We start from the raw sequence: 18,301 nt of genomic DNA on the forward strand, positions 1-18,301 counted from the left end.
CTCCTCCCTCCTGGACAGACAGGTACAGAACACCTCTTGGTCCTGCTCTACTCTCCTCCCTCCTGGACAGACAGGTACAGAACACCTCTTGGTCCTGCTCTACTCTCCTCCCTCCTGGACAGGCAGGTACAGAACACCTCTTGGTCCTGCTCTACTCTCCTCCCTCCTGGACAGACAGGTACAGAACACCTCTTGGTCCTGCTCTACTCTCCTCCCTCCTGGACAGACAGGTACAGAACACCTCTTGGTCCTGCTCTACTCTCCTCCCTCCTGGACAGACAGGTACAGAACACCTCTTGGTCCTGCTCTACTCTCCTCCCTCCTAGATAGACAGGTACAGAACACCTCTTGGTCCTGCTCTACTCTCCTCCCTCCTGGACAGACAGGTACAGAACACCTCTTGGTCCTGCTCTACTCTCCTCCCTCCTGGTACCCCCTCCAGTAGCCTGCCCCGTAGCAGAGCTAGACCCAGCCTCTGCCCCCTGAGTCCTAGTAGGCTGGACAATAGAACGAGTCCAAACGGCCAAAGAACGTTGTCTGAGCTGGAACACCAGCGAGGCCATAGCAAATGAATTGAAACGAACCTTCACAGAGCCTCTTCTGACTGGAATGATCCTTAGAATTCAGTTTCCCCTAAATGGCACCAAAAAATGTCTCCCTTTTTATTTGACCACTAAAACCTGTTCTTAGGACCAAACTGGAAAATAACAACTTGTCTCCCCTCCTGGACCGCTTGGTGTTAAGTAGCAAACTAAGTGAAAAATCTGTAAATCGCCTTTTTTAGGCAGATTTAGTCACTTAACCCTAGTGGCTCTGGATAAGAGTGTCTGCTAAATGACTCACATGGAAACTTAAATACAAAGTTAACTAGATATCATTTGTGTCATTTATAGCCTGGTACAGATAGTAAAACTACATTAAATACAATGTTATCTAGATATCATTTGTGTCATTTATAGCCTGGCACAGATAGTAAAACTACATTAAATACAATGTTATCTAGATATCATTTGTGTCATTTATAGCCTGGCACAGATAGTAAAACTACATTAAATACAACGTTAACTAGATATCATTTGTGTCATTTATAGCCTGGCACAGATAGTAAACCTACATTAAATACAACGTTAACTAGATATCATTTGTGTCATTTATAGCCTGGCACAGATAGTAAAACTACATTAAATACAACGTTATCTAGATTTCATCGCCACATAACTTATGTGGAATTTAAAAGACACCGTTAACGTTACCGTTAGCTAGCTAACAACGTCTGTTACACTGTAACTTACCGGCAACCTCACATAAAAACGTATTGGTTAACAAAGCTTTGATTATGACCAAAGTCTATAGTAGTGAAAAGTCTCTCTCTCTATTGTAACTTACCACAAATTGCCATCATAGCCTCTCTACATGAATGTGTCCTGTCAGAGTCTTTTCCTCTCCGTTAACCGTTAGCTAGCAGTCTCGAGCCACAGCTGACGTTGACCACAATGAGCTACAAGTAGGACTGACGTCACTAGCGGTGCAGCAGCCTCTGCAGCAGCAGCCTCCCCCGGGTCCTAGTGCCCGCCCGGTAACACGGTTAAGATGCGATGGAACGGTTGACGGGAAAACAACAAATCACAGAGAAAATATATTGACTGATATATTGAGTTGTTTAGGGTAGCTTTAGCTTTGGCTTTAATAAATTCAGAAAACACTTGAAAACCAAAATAAAAAAAGAATAGTAGCCCTCCTCAGGAACCACAAAACCCTCACAGACCAACTTCTTCTTCTATGATATAATGGCGGTCAACAAACCAACGTTAAAGGTGCATGGCGCCACCTACTGTGCTGGAGTGTGTTCAATCACGGTTTACAACATTTCTAAATCCTCCTACCTAACTCAGAGTACACATACAGATGTTGATTTAAATGCACCAATACATATCCTTAAAGCTATATACTGGATTCTGTCCAGCTTCTGAAGACAAGTCTTTGATGCTGTTCCATAAACTATACACCTGTAATCAATTGTCGTCCTGATCAGAGCTCTATAAATATCCATCAACGATTGTCTGTCAGCACCCCATTCATAACCAGAGACCCACACAACCAACTACCACGAAAGTGATGGAATGAGAGAGAGAGAGACATCGTTACAACACTGTACATAGACATAATATAACGTTTCTTCTTCTTTGGAGTTTAACGGTGGTTGGCATCCAATATGTTGCATTACCGCCCCCAACTGGACTATAATATAAATCTATTTTACTTTGTGATACAAAATGGGAAAAGGGGATATTATAATCATACTAAGTAACACCCTTCCAACTAACCCTACACTCATTAAAAACCCACTACCCCATTCCACTACTTTGACCCTATCTGCTCCTGCACCATGCCAACTAACCCTACACTCATTAAAAACCCACTACCCCATTCCACTACTTTGACCCTATCTGCTCCTGCACCATGCCAACTAACTCTACACCCATTAAAAACCCACTACCCCATTCCACTACTTTGACCCTATCTGCTCCTGCACCATGCCAACTAACCCTACACTCATTAAAAACCCACTACCCCAGTCCACTACTTTGACCCTATCTGCTCCTGCACGATTCCAACTAACCCTACACTCATTAAAAACCCACTACCCCATTCCACTACTTTGACCCTATCTGCTCCTGCACCATGCCAACTAACCCTACACTCATTAAAAACCCACTGCCCCATTCCACTACTTTGACCCTATCTGCTCCTGCACCATGCCAACTAACTCTACACCCATTAAAAACCCACTACCCCATTCCACTACTTTGACCCTATCTGCTCCTGCACCATGCCAACTAACCCTACACTCATTAAAAACCCACTACCCCATTCCACTACTTTGACCCTATCTGCTCCTGCACCATGCCAACTAACCCTACACTCATTAAAAACCCACTGCCCCATTCCACTACTTTGACCCTATCTGCTCCTGCACCATGCCAACTAACCCTACACTCATTAAAAACCCACTACCCCATTCCACTACTTTGACCCTATCTGCTCCTGCACCATGCCAACTAACCCTACACTCATTAAAAACCCACTACCCCATTCCACTACTTTGACCCTATCTGCTCCTGCACCATGCCAACTAACCCTACACTCATTAAAAACCCACTACCCCATTCCACTACTTTGACCCTATCTGCTCCTGCACCATGCCAACTAACCCTACACTCATTAAAAACCCACTACCCCATTCCACTACTTTGACCCTATCTGCTCCTGCACCATGACAACTAACCCTACACTCATTAAAAACCCACTACCCCATTCCACTACTTTGACCCTATCTGCTCCTGCACCATGCCAACGACCTGGGAGGACGGGTCACAACCACTCAACACACCTTGTAACTCTTCTGAAGTCAAATCTCATATGACCAAATACTTCTCTGGTTCTGAACTCTTCACCACACCTTCTACCTCACTTAACTCTCCCTCATTCATTTCCATTTCACCTCCAGAACTCAGTCTGGCGCACGACTCACTCTGTTTGCACTTGAATTATAACATTTGAAATGTCTTAATTCTTTTGAAATGAAATGTTGTGTAAAGTTTTCTGTTCATTCATAATTGTTTATTATCTACTTCACTTCTTTGGCATAGTAAAGATATGTTTCCCATGCCAATAAAGATCTTTGAATTGAATAGAGAGAGAGCTCCATGTTAATGTATAGGGGACATGAGTCAGTCATGGTTACTCATGGTTATGTGATGAGGTAGCCCCGCCTGCTACTTCTAAATCAGTGTCGGTCCAATAGGGAATGTCCTCTTGGTGTAACGGTCAAGATGTTGGTTTCTCCCACGGTAGACCTGGGTTCATATCCCGTCAGTTACATTAAACAGTCTATTCTCTGAAAGGGGTCCAGACAGCCTGTTCTCAACAGTGGGGTCAGTGGGATTGGATAAGGACCCCTCTCCCTCTCTCTGATTGGAGGAGAGAAGTGAAACAGTCTGATGGGAGTCCAGACATAGTGGGATTGGAGAACGTCCCCTCTCTCTCTGATTGGAGGAGACAGGTAAAATGGTGTGTCTCCTCTGGTCAACAATACTCACCTTGAAAGACTCCACAGCCTGTTGGAGCTCCTTCAGCTCCTTCTCTCTCTCCTGGAATCTCTGCTGGACCTTCTGCTGACTCATCCCCAGCTGCCTCTGTGGAGAATCACTCTTCAATGAGCTATCAAGCTTTATTAGTCCCGTAGATCAATAGTATAGTAATGTGACATAGGACCCATAGAGAGGAAGGCCTACAATCCCGAGGAAGTCCCTTTACAATATGATATTATGTTGCTATGTGAATGATTATAGTTTTTATGGTGGGCCTACATGTATCAAGGGGTTGAGACTGAACTTTGAACTCATAAAAGGCCATTCAGAATGATAATAGTGTTTGACTTTAGAAAATGGTGATACATTTGGAGAATCTGGGTTAACATATCTATATACTCAAGGTTTGTGTTCATATTTGTGGATCCATTTCATTTTAATGATCTCATATTCAAACAGATTTAGTTCCTACTGTATCTTTAATTCTTTGTTTATCAGACAGTCACCAACAAGTTGTTCTGGTCTTACCTGTTTCTCAGTCCTCTCTGCTGCAGCTGACACTGTATCATGGCCTTTATGTTCATCCATTGTACACAGATAACAGATACACTGCTGATCGGTACGACAGTAAACCTCCAGCAGTTTGTCATGATGAGAGCAGATCTTCTCCTGTAGTTGTGCGGTGGCTTTGACCAGCTTGTGCTTCTTCAAAGCAGGAAATTCATAGTGAGGTTGGAGGTGAGTCTCACAGTAAGAGGCCAGACATGCCAGACAGGACATGAGGGCTTTCTGCTTTCTGGTCCCAGTGCAGAAATCACACGCCACATCTCCAGGTCCAGCATAGCACAGAGCAGGAGGGGGAGCAGCCTGGAGTCCTGTCTTCCTCAGTTTCTCCACCATATCAGCCAACATGTTATTTTTCCTCAGATTAGGCCTTGGAGTGAAGGTCTCTCTGCACTGAGGACAGCTATAGACCCCTTTCAGAACATCCTGATCCCAGCAGCCCTCAATACAGCTCCTACAGTAACTGTGTCCACAGGGAATAACCACCGGCTCTTTCAGTAGATCCAGACAGACAGAACAACAGAACTGGTCCTGGTCCAGCAGAACTCCCTGCTGAGCCATTTTGACGGTTGTTCACTCTTACACAGACAGACGACAAAGAGACTCAGATCAGTTTCGTTTCCACAGAAGAGAGTTTGTGAAGGGGAGGGACTTCCTGGTTCTGCCAGAGGGCTGGGGTTAGAGGGAGGGAAGGAGGGAGTGAGAGAGGGAGGGGTTAGAGGAAGGGAGGGAGAGAGAGAGACAACTGCAGGCAAAGTTGAGAAGGAGACAAATATTTTAGTTCCCAGGTTAGGACCCTTAATATGGAATAAATGAAATAGAGTGGTTAGAATATATAAAGGGTAACAGTTTCTATGAAGTACATATCTATAATGCTTTTAATGAATGTTGTAATGTCTTAAACTGATATGCTGTGATACTAACTATAAGCGTCCATAATAACTCATACGTGGTTGTAAAACTGTACAATGTGTTCTAGATAATTAGCTACAATGGGGGGAGGGGGACTTGAAATGGATACAATGTACTGTAGGTGAAATGAATACTGGATGTATAGACTGATCATTGAGAATGATGTAACACTTTACATTACAGTGTGTTTATTGGTGTGTAATTGTTCCTGTTAGTACAGTGGTGTAACAGGTACTGTGATGCCTCATTCTTACACTGTACCAGCAGCAGTAACCCTAACCAGTAATAAGGCTACTGTCATGGAAAGTGGTACAGCAAATATAAAGTAAGGATTTATACATGTCATCTACGATATACTGTATGTAATGATATGTCTTCTAGATGGTGTTCTATACTGTATGTAATGATATGTCTTCTAGATGGTGTTCTATACTGTATGTAATGATATGTCTTCTAGATGGTGTTCTATACTGTATGTAATGATATGTCTTCTAGATGGTGTTCTATACTGTATGTAATGATATGTCTTCTAGGTGGTGTTCTCTACTGTATGTAATGATATGTTTTCTAGATGGTGTTCTATACTGTATGTAATGATATGTCTCTGTCTTCTAGATGGTTTTCTATACTGTATGTAATGATATGTCTCTGTCTTCTAGATGGTGTTCTATACTGTATGTAATGATATGTCTTCTAGATGGTGTTCTATACTGTATGTAATGATATGTCTCTGTCTTCTAGATGGTGTTCTATACTGTATGTAATGATATGTCTTCTAGATGGTGTTCTATACTGTATGTAATGATATGTCTTCTAGATGGTGTTCTATACTGTATGTAATGATATGTCTTCTAGATGGTGTTCTATACTGTATGTAATGATATGTCTTCTAGATGGTGTTCTATACTGTATGTAATGATATGACTTCTAGATGGTGGTCTATACTGTATGTAATGATATGTCTCTGTCTTCTAGATGGTGTTCTATACTGTATGTAATGATATGTCTCTGTCTTCTAGATGGTGTTCTATACTGTTTGTAATGATATGTCTCTGTCTTCTAGATGGTGTTCTATACTGTATGTAATGATATGTCTCTGTCTTCTAGATGGTGTTCTATACTGTATGTAATGATATGTCTCTGTCTTCTAGATGGTGTTCTATACTGTATGTAATGATATGTCTTCTAGATGGTGTTCTATACTGTTTGTAATGATATGTCTCTGTCCTCTAGATGGTGTTCTATACTGTATGTAATGATATGTCTCCGTCTTCTAGTTGGTGTTCTATACTGTATGTAATGATATGTCTTCTAGATGGTGTTCTATACTGTATGTAATGATATGTCTCTGTACTCTAGATGGTGTTCTATACTGTATGTAATGATATGTCTCTGTCTTCTAGATGGTGTTCTATACTGTTTGTAATGATATGTCTTCTAGATGGTGTTCTATACTGTATGTAATGATATGTCTCTGTCTTCTAGATGGTGTTCTATACTGTTTGTAATGATATGTCTCTGTCTTCTAGTTAGTGTTCTATACTGTATGTAATGATATGTCTCTGTCCTCTAGATGGTGTTCTATACTGTATGTAATGATATGTCTCTGTCTTCTAGATGGTGTTCTATACTGTATGTAATGATATGTCTCTGTCTTCTAGATGGTGTTCTATACTGTATGTAATGATATGTCTCTGTCTTCTAGATGGTGTTCTATACTGTATGTAATGATATGTCTTCTAGATGGTGTTCTATACTGTATGTAATGATATGTCTTCTAGATGGTGTTCTATACTGTATGTAATGATATGTCTTCTAGATGGTGTTCTATACTGTATGTAATGATATGTCTCTGTCTTCTAGATGGTGTTCTATACTGTATGTAATGATATGTCTTCTAGATGGTGTTCTATACTGTATGTAATGATATGTCTTCTAGATGGTGTTCTATACTGTATGTGATGATATGTCTCTGAGCTTCGTGAACGGAAAGGAACTGGAGCAACGAACCGCCCTTGCTGTCTCTGCCTGGCCGGTTCCCCTCTCTCCACTGGGATTCTCTGCCGCTAAACCTATTACAGGGGCGGAGTCACTGGCTTACTAGTGCTCTTCCATGCCGTCCCTGGGAGGGGTGTGTCACTTGAGTGGGTTGAGTCACTAACGTGGACTTCCTGTCCGTGTTGATGCCCCTCCTTGGGTTGTGCTGTGGGGGAGATCTTTGTGGGCTATACTCTGCCTTGTCTCTGGGTGGTAAGTTGGTGGTTGAAGGTATCCCTCTAGTGGTGTGGGGGCTGTGCTTTGGCAAAGTGGGTGGGGTTATATCCTTCCTATATCCTTCCTGTTTGGCCCTGTCCGGGGGTATCATCGGATCCATGCTTCAGGACTACCTGGCATGATGACTCCTTGCTGTTGCTCCAATCCTTGCTTCAACTGGTTTGCCTGCGGCTATGGAACCCTGACCTGTTCACCAGACGTACTACCTGTCCCAGACCTGCTTTTTTTCAACTCTCTAGAGACAGCAGGAGCGGTAGAGATACTTTTTAAGATCGGCTATGAAAAGCCAACTGACATTTACTCCTGAGGTGCTGACCTGTTGCACCCTCTACAACCACTGTGATTTGTATTATTTGACCATGCTGGTCATCTATGAACATTTGAAAATCTTGGCCATGTTCTGTTATAATCTCCACCCGGCACATCCAGAAGAGGACTGGCCACCCCTCATAGCCTGGTTCCTCTCTAGGTTTCTTCCTAGGTTTTGGCCTTTCTAGGGAGTTTTTCAGCATTGCTTGCTGTTTGGGGTTTTAGGCTGGGTTTCTGTACAGCACTTTGTGACATCAGCTGATGTAAGAAGGGCTTTATAAATACATTTGATTGATTGATTATTGATATTTTTTTATTATTTCATCAAAACTGCTCGCGCGCGTCTGCGTAGCCAGGCGCTAAAATAGAACTTGGTTATATTTTTTTGATGCTCTGCAAGTCCCGCCTCTTCCATCTCCTCATTGGTTATTAGGAACATATACCCACGTGGGTGATTGAAAGCTGAACTGAGGTCCACACTCCAGTTCAGTTGGTGGTGGTAATGCACCTTAAAGTTGGTTGCCAACTGACACACAGAAAGTCCACAGAAGAAGAAGAAGAGATTACTAGAAACTACATTTCCCCCGTTTATCTGTGGGTTAATTTTCGGAGTAGAGAACAAGATTTTGTGTGACTCAAAATGGGTCAAAATTCTACAAAAGATCCAGGAAAAAAAGTATCTTGTTTTCAAGTAAAATAACAAACCTAGCAACAGCAATCTAGCTAGCTAAATATAACAAATGACCTAGCAACAGCAATCTAGCTAGCTAAATAGGACAAATGACCTAGCAACAGCAATCTAGCGAGCTAAATAGGACAAAATGAGCTAGCAACAGCAATCTAGCTAGCTAAATAGGACAAATGACCTAGCAACAGCAATCTAGCTAGCTAAATAGGACAAATGAGCTAGCAACAGCAATCTAGCGAGCTAAATAGGACAAATGAGCTAGCAACAGCAAGAATGTGTATAATTAGGCGATCACTTTGTGGCTGTGGTAACTAGTGACGACCCAGCTCAGCTGATGCTGCCAGTGAATCTGTGGTGCTGTCACTAAATCGCTGAAGCTGGAGACTCATATCTCCCTCACTAACTTGAAGCATCAGCTATCAGAGCAGCTTACAAATCATTGCACCTGTACATAGCCCATCTGTAAATAGCCCATCCAACTACCTCATCCCCATTTTGTTATTAATTTTATTTATATGTATTTTTCTTCCTTCTCCTTTGCACCCCAGTATCTCTACTTGCACATTCCTCTTCTGCACATCTACCACTCCAGTGTTTATTTGCTAAATTGTAATTATTTCGCCACTACGGCCTATTTATTGCCTCACCTCCCTAATCTTACTTCATTTGCGCACACTGTATATAGACGTTTCTATTGTGTTATTGACTTGGTTCAAATACTAACACACATTCAGTTAATGGCTTAGTGATTACGGTAGTTGAACAGTTGGGTGTGTACTGGCTGGAATAATGAGCCTGTACACCCAGTAGGACCAGGAATGAAGAACGGTAGTGTAAACTGTAACTGTAACTGTAAATCTATGAGCCAACTGGCCCTGATGCCCTGTTTCCTAGGTTGAAGAATGTATGGTATTCTAGCCTTTAACTCACTGACTATCACACTGGGGTTTTTAGTGTATAAAAACAGAACTTGAAGTAGAAGCTAAGGAACAACAGGAGGCAGTGAAACCATCGTGCAATCAGAGTTATACGTTCAGAAAAGAGAAATGGTGGTGAAATCTCAACTCTGAATCCTGCTCTGGGAACTCTGGGAACTCTATGGGTTCAGAATCTACTAGATGGTGAGTTATCAGACTCCTCGTCTGGGTCACTCTGGGAACTCTATGGGTTCAGAATCTACTAGATGGTGAGTTATCAGACTCCTGGTCTGGGTCACTCTGGGAACTCTATGGGTTCAGAATCTACTAGATGGTGAGTTATCAGACTCCTGGTCTGGGTCACTCTGGGAACTCTATGGGTTCAGAATCTACTAGATGGTGAGTTATCAGACTCCTGGTCTGGGTCACTCTGGGAACTCTATGGGTTCAGAATCTACTAGATGGTGAGTTATCAGACTCCTCGTCTGGGTCACTCTGGGAACTCTATGGGTTCAGAATCTACTAGATGGTGAGTTATCAGACTCCTGGTCTGGGTCACTCTGGGAACTCTATGGGTTCAGAATCTACTAGATGGTGAGTTATCAGACTCCTCGTCTGGGTCACTCTGTGAACTCTATGGGTTCAGAATCTACTAGATGGTGAGTTATCAGACTCCTGGTCTGGGTCACTCTGGGAACTCTATGGGTTCAGAATCTACTAGATGGTGAGTTATCAGACTCCTCGTCTGGGTCACTCTGGGAACTCTATAGGTTCAGAATCTACTAGATGGTGAGTTATCAGACTCCTCGTCTGGGTCACTCTGGGAACTCTATGGGTTCAGAATCTACTAGATGGTGAGTTATCAGACTCCTGGTCTGGGTCACTCTGGGAACTCTATGGGTTCAGAATCTACTAGATGGTGAGTTATCAGACTCCTCGTCTGGGTCACTCTGGGAACTCTATGGGTTCAGAATCTACTAGATGGTGAGTTATCAGACTCCTGGTCTGGGTCACTCTGGGAACTCTATGGGTTCAGAATCTCTTAGATGGTGAGTTATAAGACTCATTTATAGTTTGTGTTATTGTCTTTAGATATTTTAAATATTCTGTGTCTTGAATGCCTTGAGTAGATATCCAGTTACATAATTAGTATGTTATATAATGTGATAGAATACCACAACAGGTTCTGAGTGGAAGTCCAGTTACATAATTAGTATGTTATATAATGTGATAGAATACCACAACAGGTTCTGAGTGGAAGTCCAGTCATATAATTAGTATGTTATATAATGTGATAGAATACCACAACAGGTTCTGAGTGGAAGTCCAGTTACATAATTAGTATGTTATATAATGTGATAGAATACCACAACAGGTTCTGAGTGGAAGTCCAGTTACATAATTAGTATGTTATATAATGTGATAGAATACCACAACAGGTTCTGAGTGGAAGTCCAGTTACATAATTAGTATGTTATATAATGTGATAGAATACCACAACAGGTTCTGAGTGGAAGTCCAGTTACATAATTAGTATGTTATATAATGTGATAGAATACCACAACAGGTTCTGAGTGGAAGTCCAGTTACATAATTAGTATGTTATATAATGTGATAGAATACCACAACAGGTTCTGAGTGGAAGTCCAGTTACATAATTAGTATGTTATATAATGTGATAGAATACCACAACAGGTTCTGAGTGGAAGTCCAGTTACATAATTAGTATGTTATATAATGTGATAGAATACCACAACAGGTTCTGAGTGGAAGTCCAGTTACATAATTAGTATGTTATATAATGTGATAGAATACCACAACAGGTTCTGAGTGGAAGTCCAGTTACATAATTAGTATGTTATAAAATGTGATAGAATACCACAACAGGTTCTGAGTGGAAGTCCAGTTACATAATTAGTATGTTATATAATGTGATAGAATACCACAACAGGTTCTGAGTGGAAGTCCAGTTACATAATTAGTATGTTATATAATGTGATAGAATACCACAACAGGTTCTGAGTGGAAGTCCAGTTACATAATTAGTATGTTATATAATGTGATAGAATACCACAACAGGTTCTGAGTGGAAGTCCAGTTACATAATTAGTATGTTATAAAATGTGATAGAATACCACAACAGGTTCTGAGTGGAACAATATATTTTTTCTCATAATGAATCATTTAAAAGGAACAACATGTTTCTCTCTCAGACGTGTCTGGTGCCGTACATGGCGATCTTCCTACCCAGGGCCAATCCCTCAGTGATGCCAACCTGATGTTTGAGGTTACACTTCTATTAGCCTGGTCCCAGATCAGTTTGGGATGTCCTACTGACAACGACCATCAAAGTCAGCAAGAAAACACAAACAGGTCTGGGACCAGGCTACACTTTAATGGGCATGTTGTCAAACTCTTTGTTTTTCCTACGCTCACCCATATCAGCTCACTCCTAAACTTCTTTCTTATACATATGTTATTATCTACCCACATTCCACTGATCGTTAGTTTCTTTCCTCTCCATATAGTTCTTGTTGGGTGGAGTAGAGATCGACAAAGACAACAACATCATCTTGCTGGACCTGGAGATGGCATCTATGAGGCAGGGACGGGCCTTCCTGGCTCGCATCAACCACAACATCCCCAAGACCCTCTCTTCCATGGAGCAGATGGTGAAGGACCTGGAGATGGCATCTATGAGGCAGGGACGGGCCTTCCTGGCTCGCATCAACCACAACATCCCCAAGACCCTCTCTTCCATGGAGCAGATGGTGAAGGACCTGGAGATGGCATCTATGAGGCAGGGACGGGCCTTCCTGGCTCGCATCAACCACAACATCCCCAAGACCCTCTCTTCCATGGAGCAGATGGTGAAGGACCTGGAGGACCAAAGAGGGGCTATCCCTCTGGCTGCACCCCGCTTTGAGAGCCTCATCCTGGGCATAGTCTACTCTGCCCACCAGGCCAAGCTCCAGGAGAGAGAGGAGGACCAGGAGAAATGGGAAGAGGTGCTGAAACGTTTAGCTAATGTTACAGTCAACGAACTGCGTAGACCGGAAGCCATCACAACATTTACTTAGATTTGAATACAGACTGTTCATTAGCCTGGTCCCAGATCTGTTTGTGCTGTATTGCAAAATACCATAGGAGTTGCAACACAGGCTAACTCTTCATCAGTTTAAGGGACCAGGCTAACTATTCATCAGTTTAAGGTACCAGGCTAACTATTCATCAGTTTAAGGTATCAGGCTAACTATTCATCAGTTTAAGGAACCAGGCTAACTATTCATCAGTTTAAAGTACCAGATTAACTATTCATCAGTTTAAGGGACCAGATTAACTATTCATCAGTTTAAGGTACCAGATTAACTATTCATCAGTTTAAGGTACCAGATTAACTATTCATCAGTTTAAAGGACCAGATTAACTTTTCATCAGTTTAAGGGACCAGATTAACTATTCATCGGTTTAAGGGACCAGATTAACTATTCATCAGTTTAAGGTACCAGGCTAACTATTCATCAGTTTAAGGACCAGGCTAACTATTCATCAGTTTTAGGTACCAGGCTAACTATTCATCAGTTTAAGGTACCAGATTAACTATTCATCGGTTTAAGGGACCAGATTAACTTTTCATCAGTTTAAGGGACCAGATTAACTTTTCATCAGTTTAAAGTACCAGATTAACTATTCATCAGTTTAATGGACCAGATTAACTATTCATCAGTTTAAAGGACCAGATTAACTTTTCATCAGTTTAAGGGAGCAGATTAACTGTTCATCGGTTTAAGGGACCAGATTAACTATTCATCAGTTTAAGGACCAGGCTAACTATTCATCAGTTTAAGGTACCAGGCTAACTATTCATCAGTTTAAGGACCAGGCTAACTATTCATCAGTTTAAGGTACCAGGCTAACTATTCATCAGTTTAAGGTACCAGATTAACTATTCATCAGTTTAAGGGACCAGATTAACTATTCATCAGTTTAAGGGACCAGATTAACTATTCATCAGTTTAAGGGACCAGATTAACTATTCATCAGTTTAAGGGACCAGATTAACTATTCATCAGTTTAAGGTGAAGAATAAATACACAATCAAGTTCAAGATCAAAATTCTCTTTTTTAATACAGTATAAAAAGTTTATAAAAATAACAATTTATCACCAGAAACAGAGGTATATAAAACATCTGAAACACAATATATATCTTTGAAACACTGTAGAAAAGTGATCAATGTTGAGAGACATATTTCAAACATCTGTGGATTTTATGTTGTGTGGAGTCAAAGTCACGATTGTCCCTGTTTATAACAATGGGAACGGAACATTTTCAATAAAACACATGATTTGATCAAGAAAAAGGTAACAGATGACAAATACAGACAGGTAACTGACTAAATTAAAGGAAACACGAGTAAATGAGGGATACAAAGTATATTGAAAGTAGGTGTTTCCACATAGGTGTGGTTCCTGATTTAATTAACAAATTAACATCCCATCATGCTTATTAGGGTCACGTATAAAAATGCCCAGTTGCCCATTATGGCTAGAAGAGATCTCAGTGACTGAACGAGGGCTCTCAAAGGAAAATTAAACATAAACTTAAAAATTAATGGCCAATCATAGTTGCACACCTCATGTAGCCTAGTCCTATATGTTTTAATAAGGTTAGTATCACACCCCATTCCAATTCTCACTGCCTAATGACATCTAGGGGAAGGCGTATGCAGTGCATGTAGACCCATAGATTACATGCAAATTAATAAACTGACCCTGGAACAGAGCCCTCGATTTCAGATTTCTCACTTCCTGAAAGGAAGTTAGCTGCAACTTGAGTTCTGTTTTACTCACAGATATAATTCAAACGTTTTTAGAAACTAGAGAGTGTTTTCTATCCAATAGTAATAATAATATGCATATTGTAAGAGCAAGAATTGAGTACGAGGCAGTTTAATTTGGGAATGATTTTTTACAAAGTGAAAACAGCGCCCCCATATTGACAAAAGGTTAACTAAGTATGCATACCAACGAGACAATAAGCAGCTGGAAAAGTGGAAATGGAAAACATGGAAATGAAAAGGCCTGATGGTGGCGCTAGAGGAAAGGTCAAGAGGTCACCAAGTCAACAGGTTTCTTCCACTTGGGGTCTTGATTGTGAACAACATATTTTATGACAATCCAGCCATTACTTTGAGATATATCTTGTTCTCTGCCTGTGGGCCTCATGTGTGTAGTGATCCAATATCCATAGCCCTGCCATTTAACAGTTATCACTGGCCCTTGCTCAGCCTTACTCACCAAGAGCCCAGCTTCCTTGCTAGCAAAGTCACTGATCAGCTTGTTTTTCAGCATCCTCACTTTGTCTTTCTGTGCACCTTCTCTCATTTGCTCCATCCTCATTGGTTCTGCCAGAACTGTCTTTCACCTCTTCCTCCACACCCTGACAAAACTGTATCACTTGAAGAGATTCCTGGCTCTGTAGAGTACATGACTCATATGATAATATATCCTATAATATAATACCATTTGTAATAACAACCAACATTTCAAGTTACTACCATTTTGTCGAAAAAATTAAACAGCACTGAATCCTGCAGAATATTGACCCAAATGACCTGCAGTAGCGTATCACCACCACTAGATGTCAGTAAACGACCATATTTCAGTCTGCATCAAAGCCATGGAGACATACCTTGGACATGACTTGAAGGTATTATTATTAACATTGGCTGTCACTTATACAGACTGAGTCATTCAATGCTTCAAACTGTCCAGCATCCAAGACTACAGGCTGTTTTTGTTTCATATAATGATCATTACGTGGAAAAATATCTTATCATTGAAAAGGATTTAATCTGTTTTTCCCCCATAATAATAAAATACATTCTCACAGACCCCCTGCAATTGTTTGCCGGCATTGATTAAAATGTTTTTCGGTCTTGAGCGCGCCCTCGTAGGCTCAATAACGACAGCACTGCCCGCGGATACATTGTGAGGCGTACACAGCCGGCCCCAGACTAAATGCTCCAGCATAGGCTCCAATGTGACCGCCCGCTTCAGCCTTACTGTGCCCACTCTTTCTGGCACTTCGGTTCCTTTCCATCTCTCTACATTAGCCAGCAGACGGAACCGTTTGTCATCTCCATTGTGTTCAGGTGATGACATCTTCTCCCAGAAGTCCCCGGTCGTCTTCAGCTCCCTGATGAGGTGTTTTATCACGTTGCTGCCTAGGATGACCTCATCACGTTGACCATCCACTACTAGAACAGGGACAGAGAGGCTGCTGCCTAGGATGAGCTCATCACATTGGACATCCACTACTAGAACAGGGACACTGCTGCCTAGGATGAGCTCATCACATTGGACATCCACTACTAGAACAGGGACACTGCTGCCTAGGATGACCTCATCACGTTGGACATCCACTACTAGAACAGGGACAGAGAGGCTGCTGCCTAGGATGACCTCATCACGTTGACCATCCACTACTAGAACAGGGACAGAGAGGCTGCTGCCTAGGATGAGCTCATCACGTTGGCCATCCACTACTAGAACAGGGACAGAGAGGCTGCTGCCATACACAGACCGATTCAATTCACACACACCTACAGGCTTGGTCTTCAACCCCCCACAGCCAACCAACACCTACAGGCTTGGTCTTCAACCCCCCCAGCTAACCAACACCTACAGGCTTGGTCTTCAACCCCCCACAGCTAACCAACACCTACAGGCTTGGTCTTCAACCCCCCCCCCCAGCTAACCAACACCTACAGGCTTGGTCTTCAACCCCCCCAGCTAACCAACACCTACAGGCTTGGTCTTCAACCCCCCACAGCCAACCAACACCTACAGACCTGGTCTTCAACCCCCCCACAGCTAACCAACACCTACAGGCTTGGTCTTCAACCCCCCCCCAGCTAACCAACACCTACAGGCTTGGTCTTCAACCCCCCCAGCTAACCAACACCTACAGGCTTGGTCTTCAACCCCCCACAGCTAACCAACACCTACAGGCTTGGTCTTCAACCCCCCCACAGCTAACCAACACCTACAGGCTTGGTCTTCAACCCCCCACAGCCAACCAACACCTACAGGCTTGGTCTTCAACCCCCCCAGCTAACCAACACCTACAGGGTTGGTCTTCAACCCCCCACAGCTAACCAACACCTACAGGCTTGGTCTTCAACCCCCCCCAGCTAACCAATACCTACAGGCTTGGTCTTCAACCCCCCCCAGCTAACCAACACCTACAGGCTTGGTCTTCAACCCCCCCCACAGCTAACCAACACCTACAGGCTTGGTCTTCAACCCCCCCCAGCTAACCAACACCTACAGGCTTGGTCTTCAACCCCCCACAGCTAACTAACACCTACAGGGTTGGTCTTCAACCCCCCACAGCTAACCAACACCTACAGGCTTGGTCTTCAACCCCCCCCAGCTAACCAACACCTACAGGCTTGGTCTTCAACCCCCCACAGCTAACTAACACCTACAGGGTTGGTCTTCAACCCCCCACAGCTAACCAACACCTACAGGCTTGGTCTTCAACCCCCCACAGCTAACCAACACCTACAGGCTTGGTCTTCAACCCCCCCAGCTAACCAACACCTACAGGCTTGGTCTTCAACCCCCCGCAGCTAACCAACACCTACAGGCTTGGTCTTCAACCCCCCCACAGCTAACCAACACCTACAGGCTTGGTCTTCAACCCCCCCAGCTAACCAACACCTACAGGCTTGGTCTTCAACCCCCCCAGCCAACCAACACCTACAGGCTTGGTCTTCAACCCCCCCCCCCAGCTAACCAACACCTACAGGCTTGGTCTTCAACCCCCCCCCCCAGCTAACCAACACCTACAGGCTTGGTCTTCAACCCCCCCCCCCAGCTAACCAACACCTACAGGCTTGGTCTTCAACCCCCACAGCTAACCAACACCTACAGGCTTGGTCTTCAACCCCCCCCCAGCTAACCAACACCACTTCAGTCGGACTGAGGGAGCCACTGTTGAGGACACCTGCTTTCTCAAGGCGTGGCACCAGCATTGAGCTCAATGTGCCATAGAACCGCTGTCAATCATAGCGCTCACCTCTACAGCATCCCCCAGTAACACACTAGTATAGAAAAGTTCATCTTTGTAGGACACTCTCTGTGTATTTTGCATAATGACTTTTTTGTTCGACTTCATTTCATCACAAACACTAGAATATATTGACTCTAAATCTACACCACTATCTGATTGGGGCACCTCACAAGGCCCAGCACTTCCCCCCCAAACCCGTGCGGGCCAGCCAGTTTTCCTGCCGCTGTGTCGTGTTGCTGTTTGACGGAGCGACGGGAGTTACTGATGAAGCGCGAGGACATTCTTGATGTGTGTGTGCCCAGCGGCACAACAGAGGAAGCAGAGGTGGTGTGTTTGACGGAGCGATGGGAGTTACTGATGAAGCGCGAGGACATTCTTGATGTGTGTGTGCCCAGCGGCACAACAGAGGAAGCAGAGGTGGTGTGAATGACAATGATCTATTGTGCTGTGATTTGCATCTCCAC

At 43.1% G+C, this 18,301-nt stretch overlaps 1 protein-coding gene across 1 annotated transcript in view; it reads right to left on the minus strand.

Annotated features, from left to right (window-relative positions):
• Positions 1-5,358, minus strand: part of LOC120035702 (tripartite motif-containing protein 16-like) — an 8,778-nt gene extending 3,420 nt beyond the window's left edge. The window contains exons 1-2 of the mRNA XM_038982264.1: positions 4,620-5,358; positions 4,101-4,196 (exon numbers count right to left, since the gene is read on the minus strand). Of these exons, the coding sequence (XP_038838192.1) occupies positions 4,101-4,196; positions 4,620-5,216 (693 nt within the window). The 5' untranslated portion in view covers positions 5,217-5,358. The remainder of the gene's footprint in view (positions 1-4,100; positions 4,197-4,619) is intronic.
• Between the last annotated feature and the right edge of the window lie 12,943 nt (positions 5,359-18,301).

This window comes from Salvelinus namaycush, unplaced genomic scaffold (genome assembly GCF_016432855.1).
Source record: "Salvelinus namaycush isolate Seneca unplaced genomic scaffold, SaNama_1.0 Scaffold11, whole genome shotgun sequence".
In the NCBI taxonomy this organism is placed as follows: domain Eukaryota; kingdom Metazoa; phylum Chordata; class Actinopteri; order Salmoniformes; family Salmonidae; genus Salvelinus; species Salvelinus namaycush.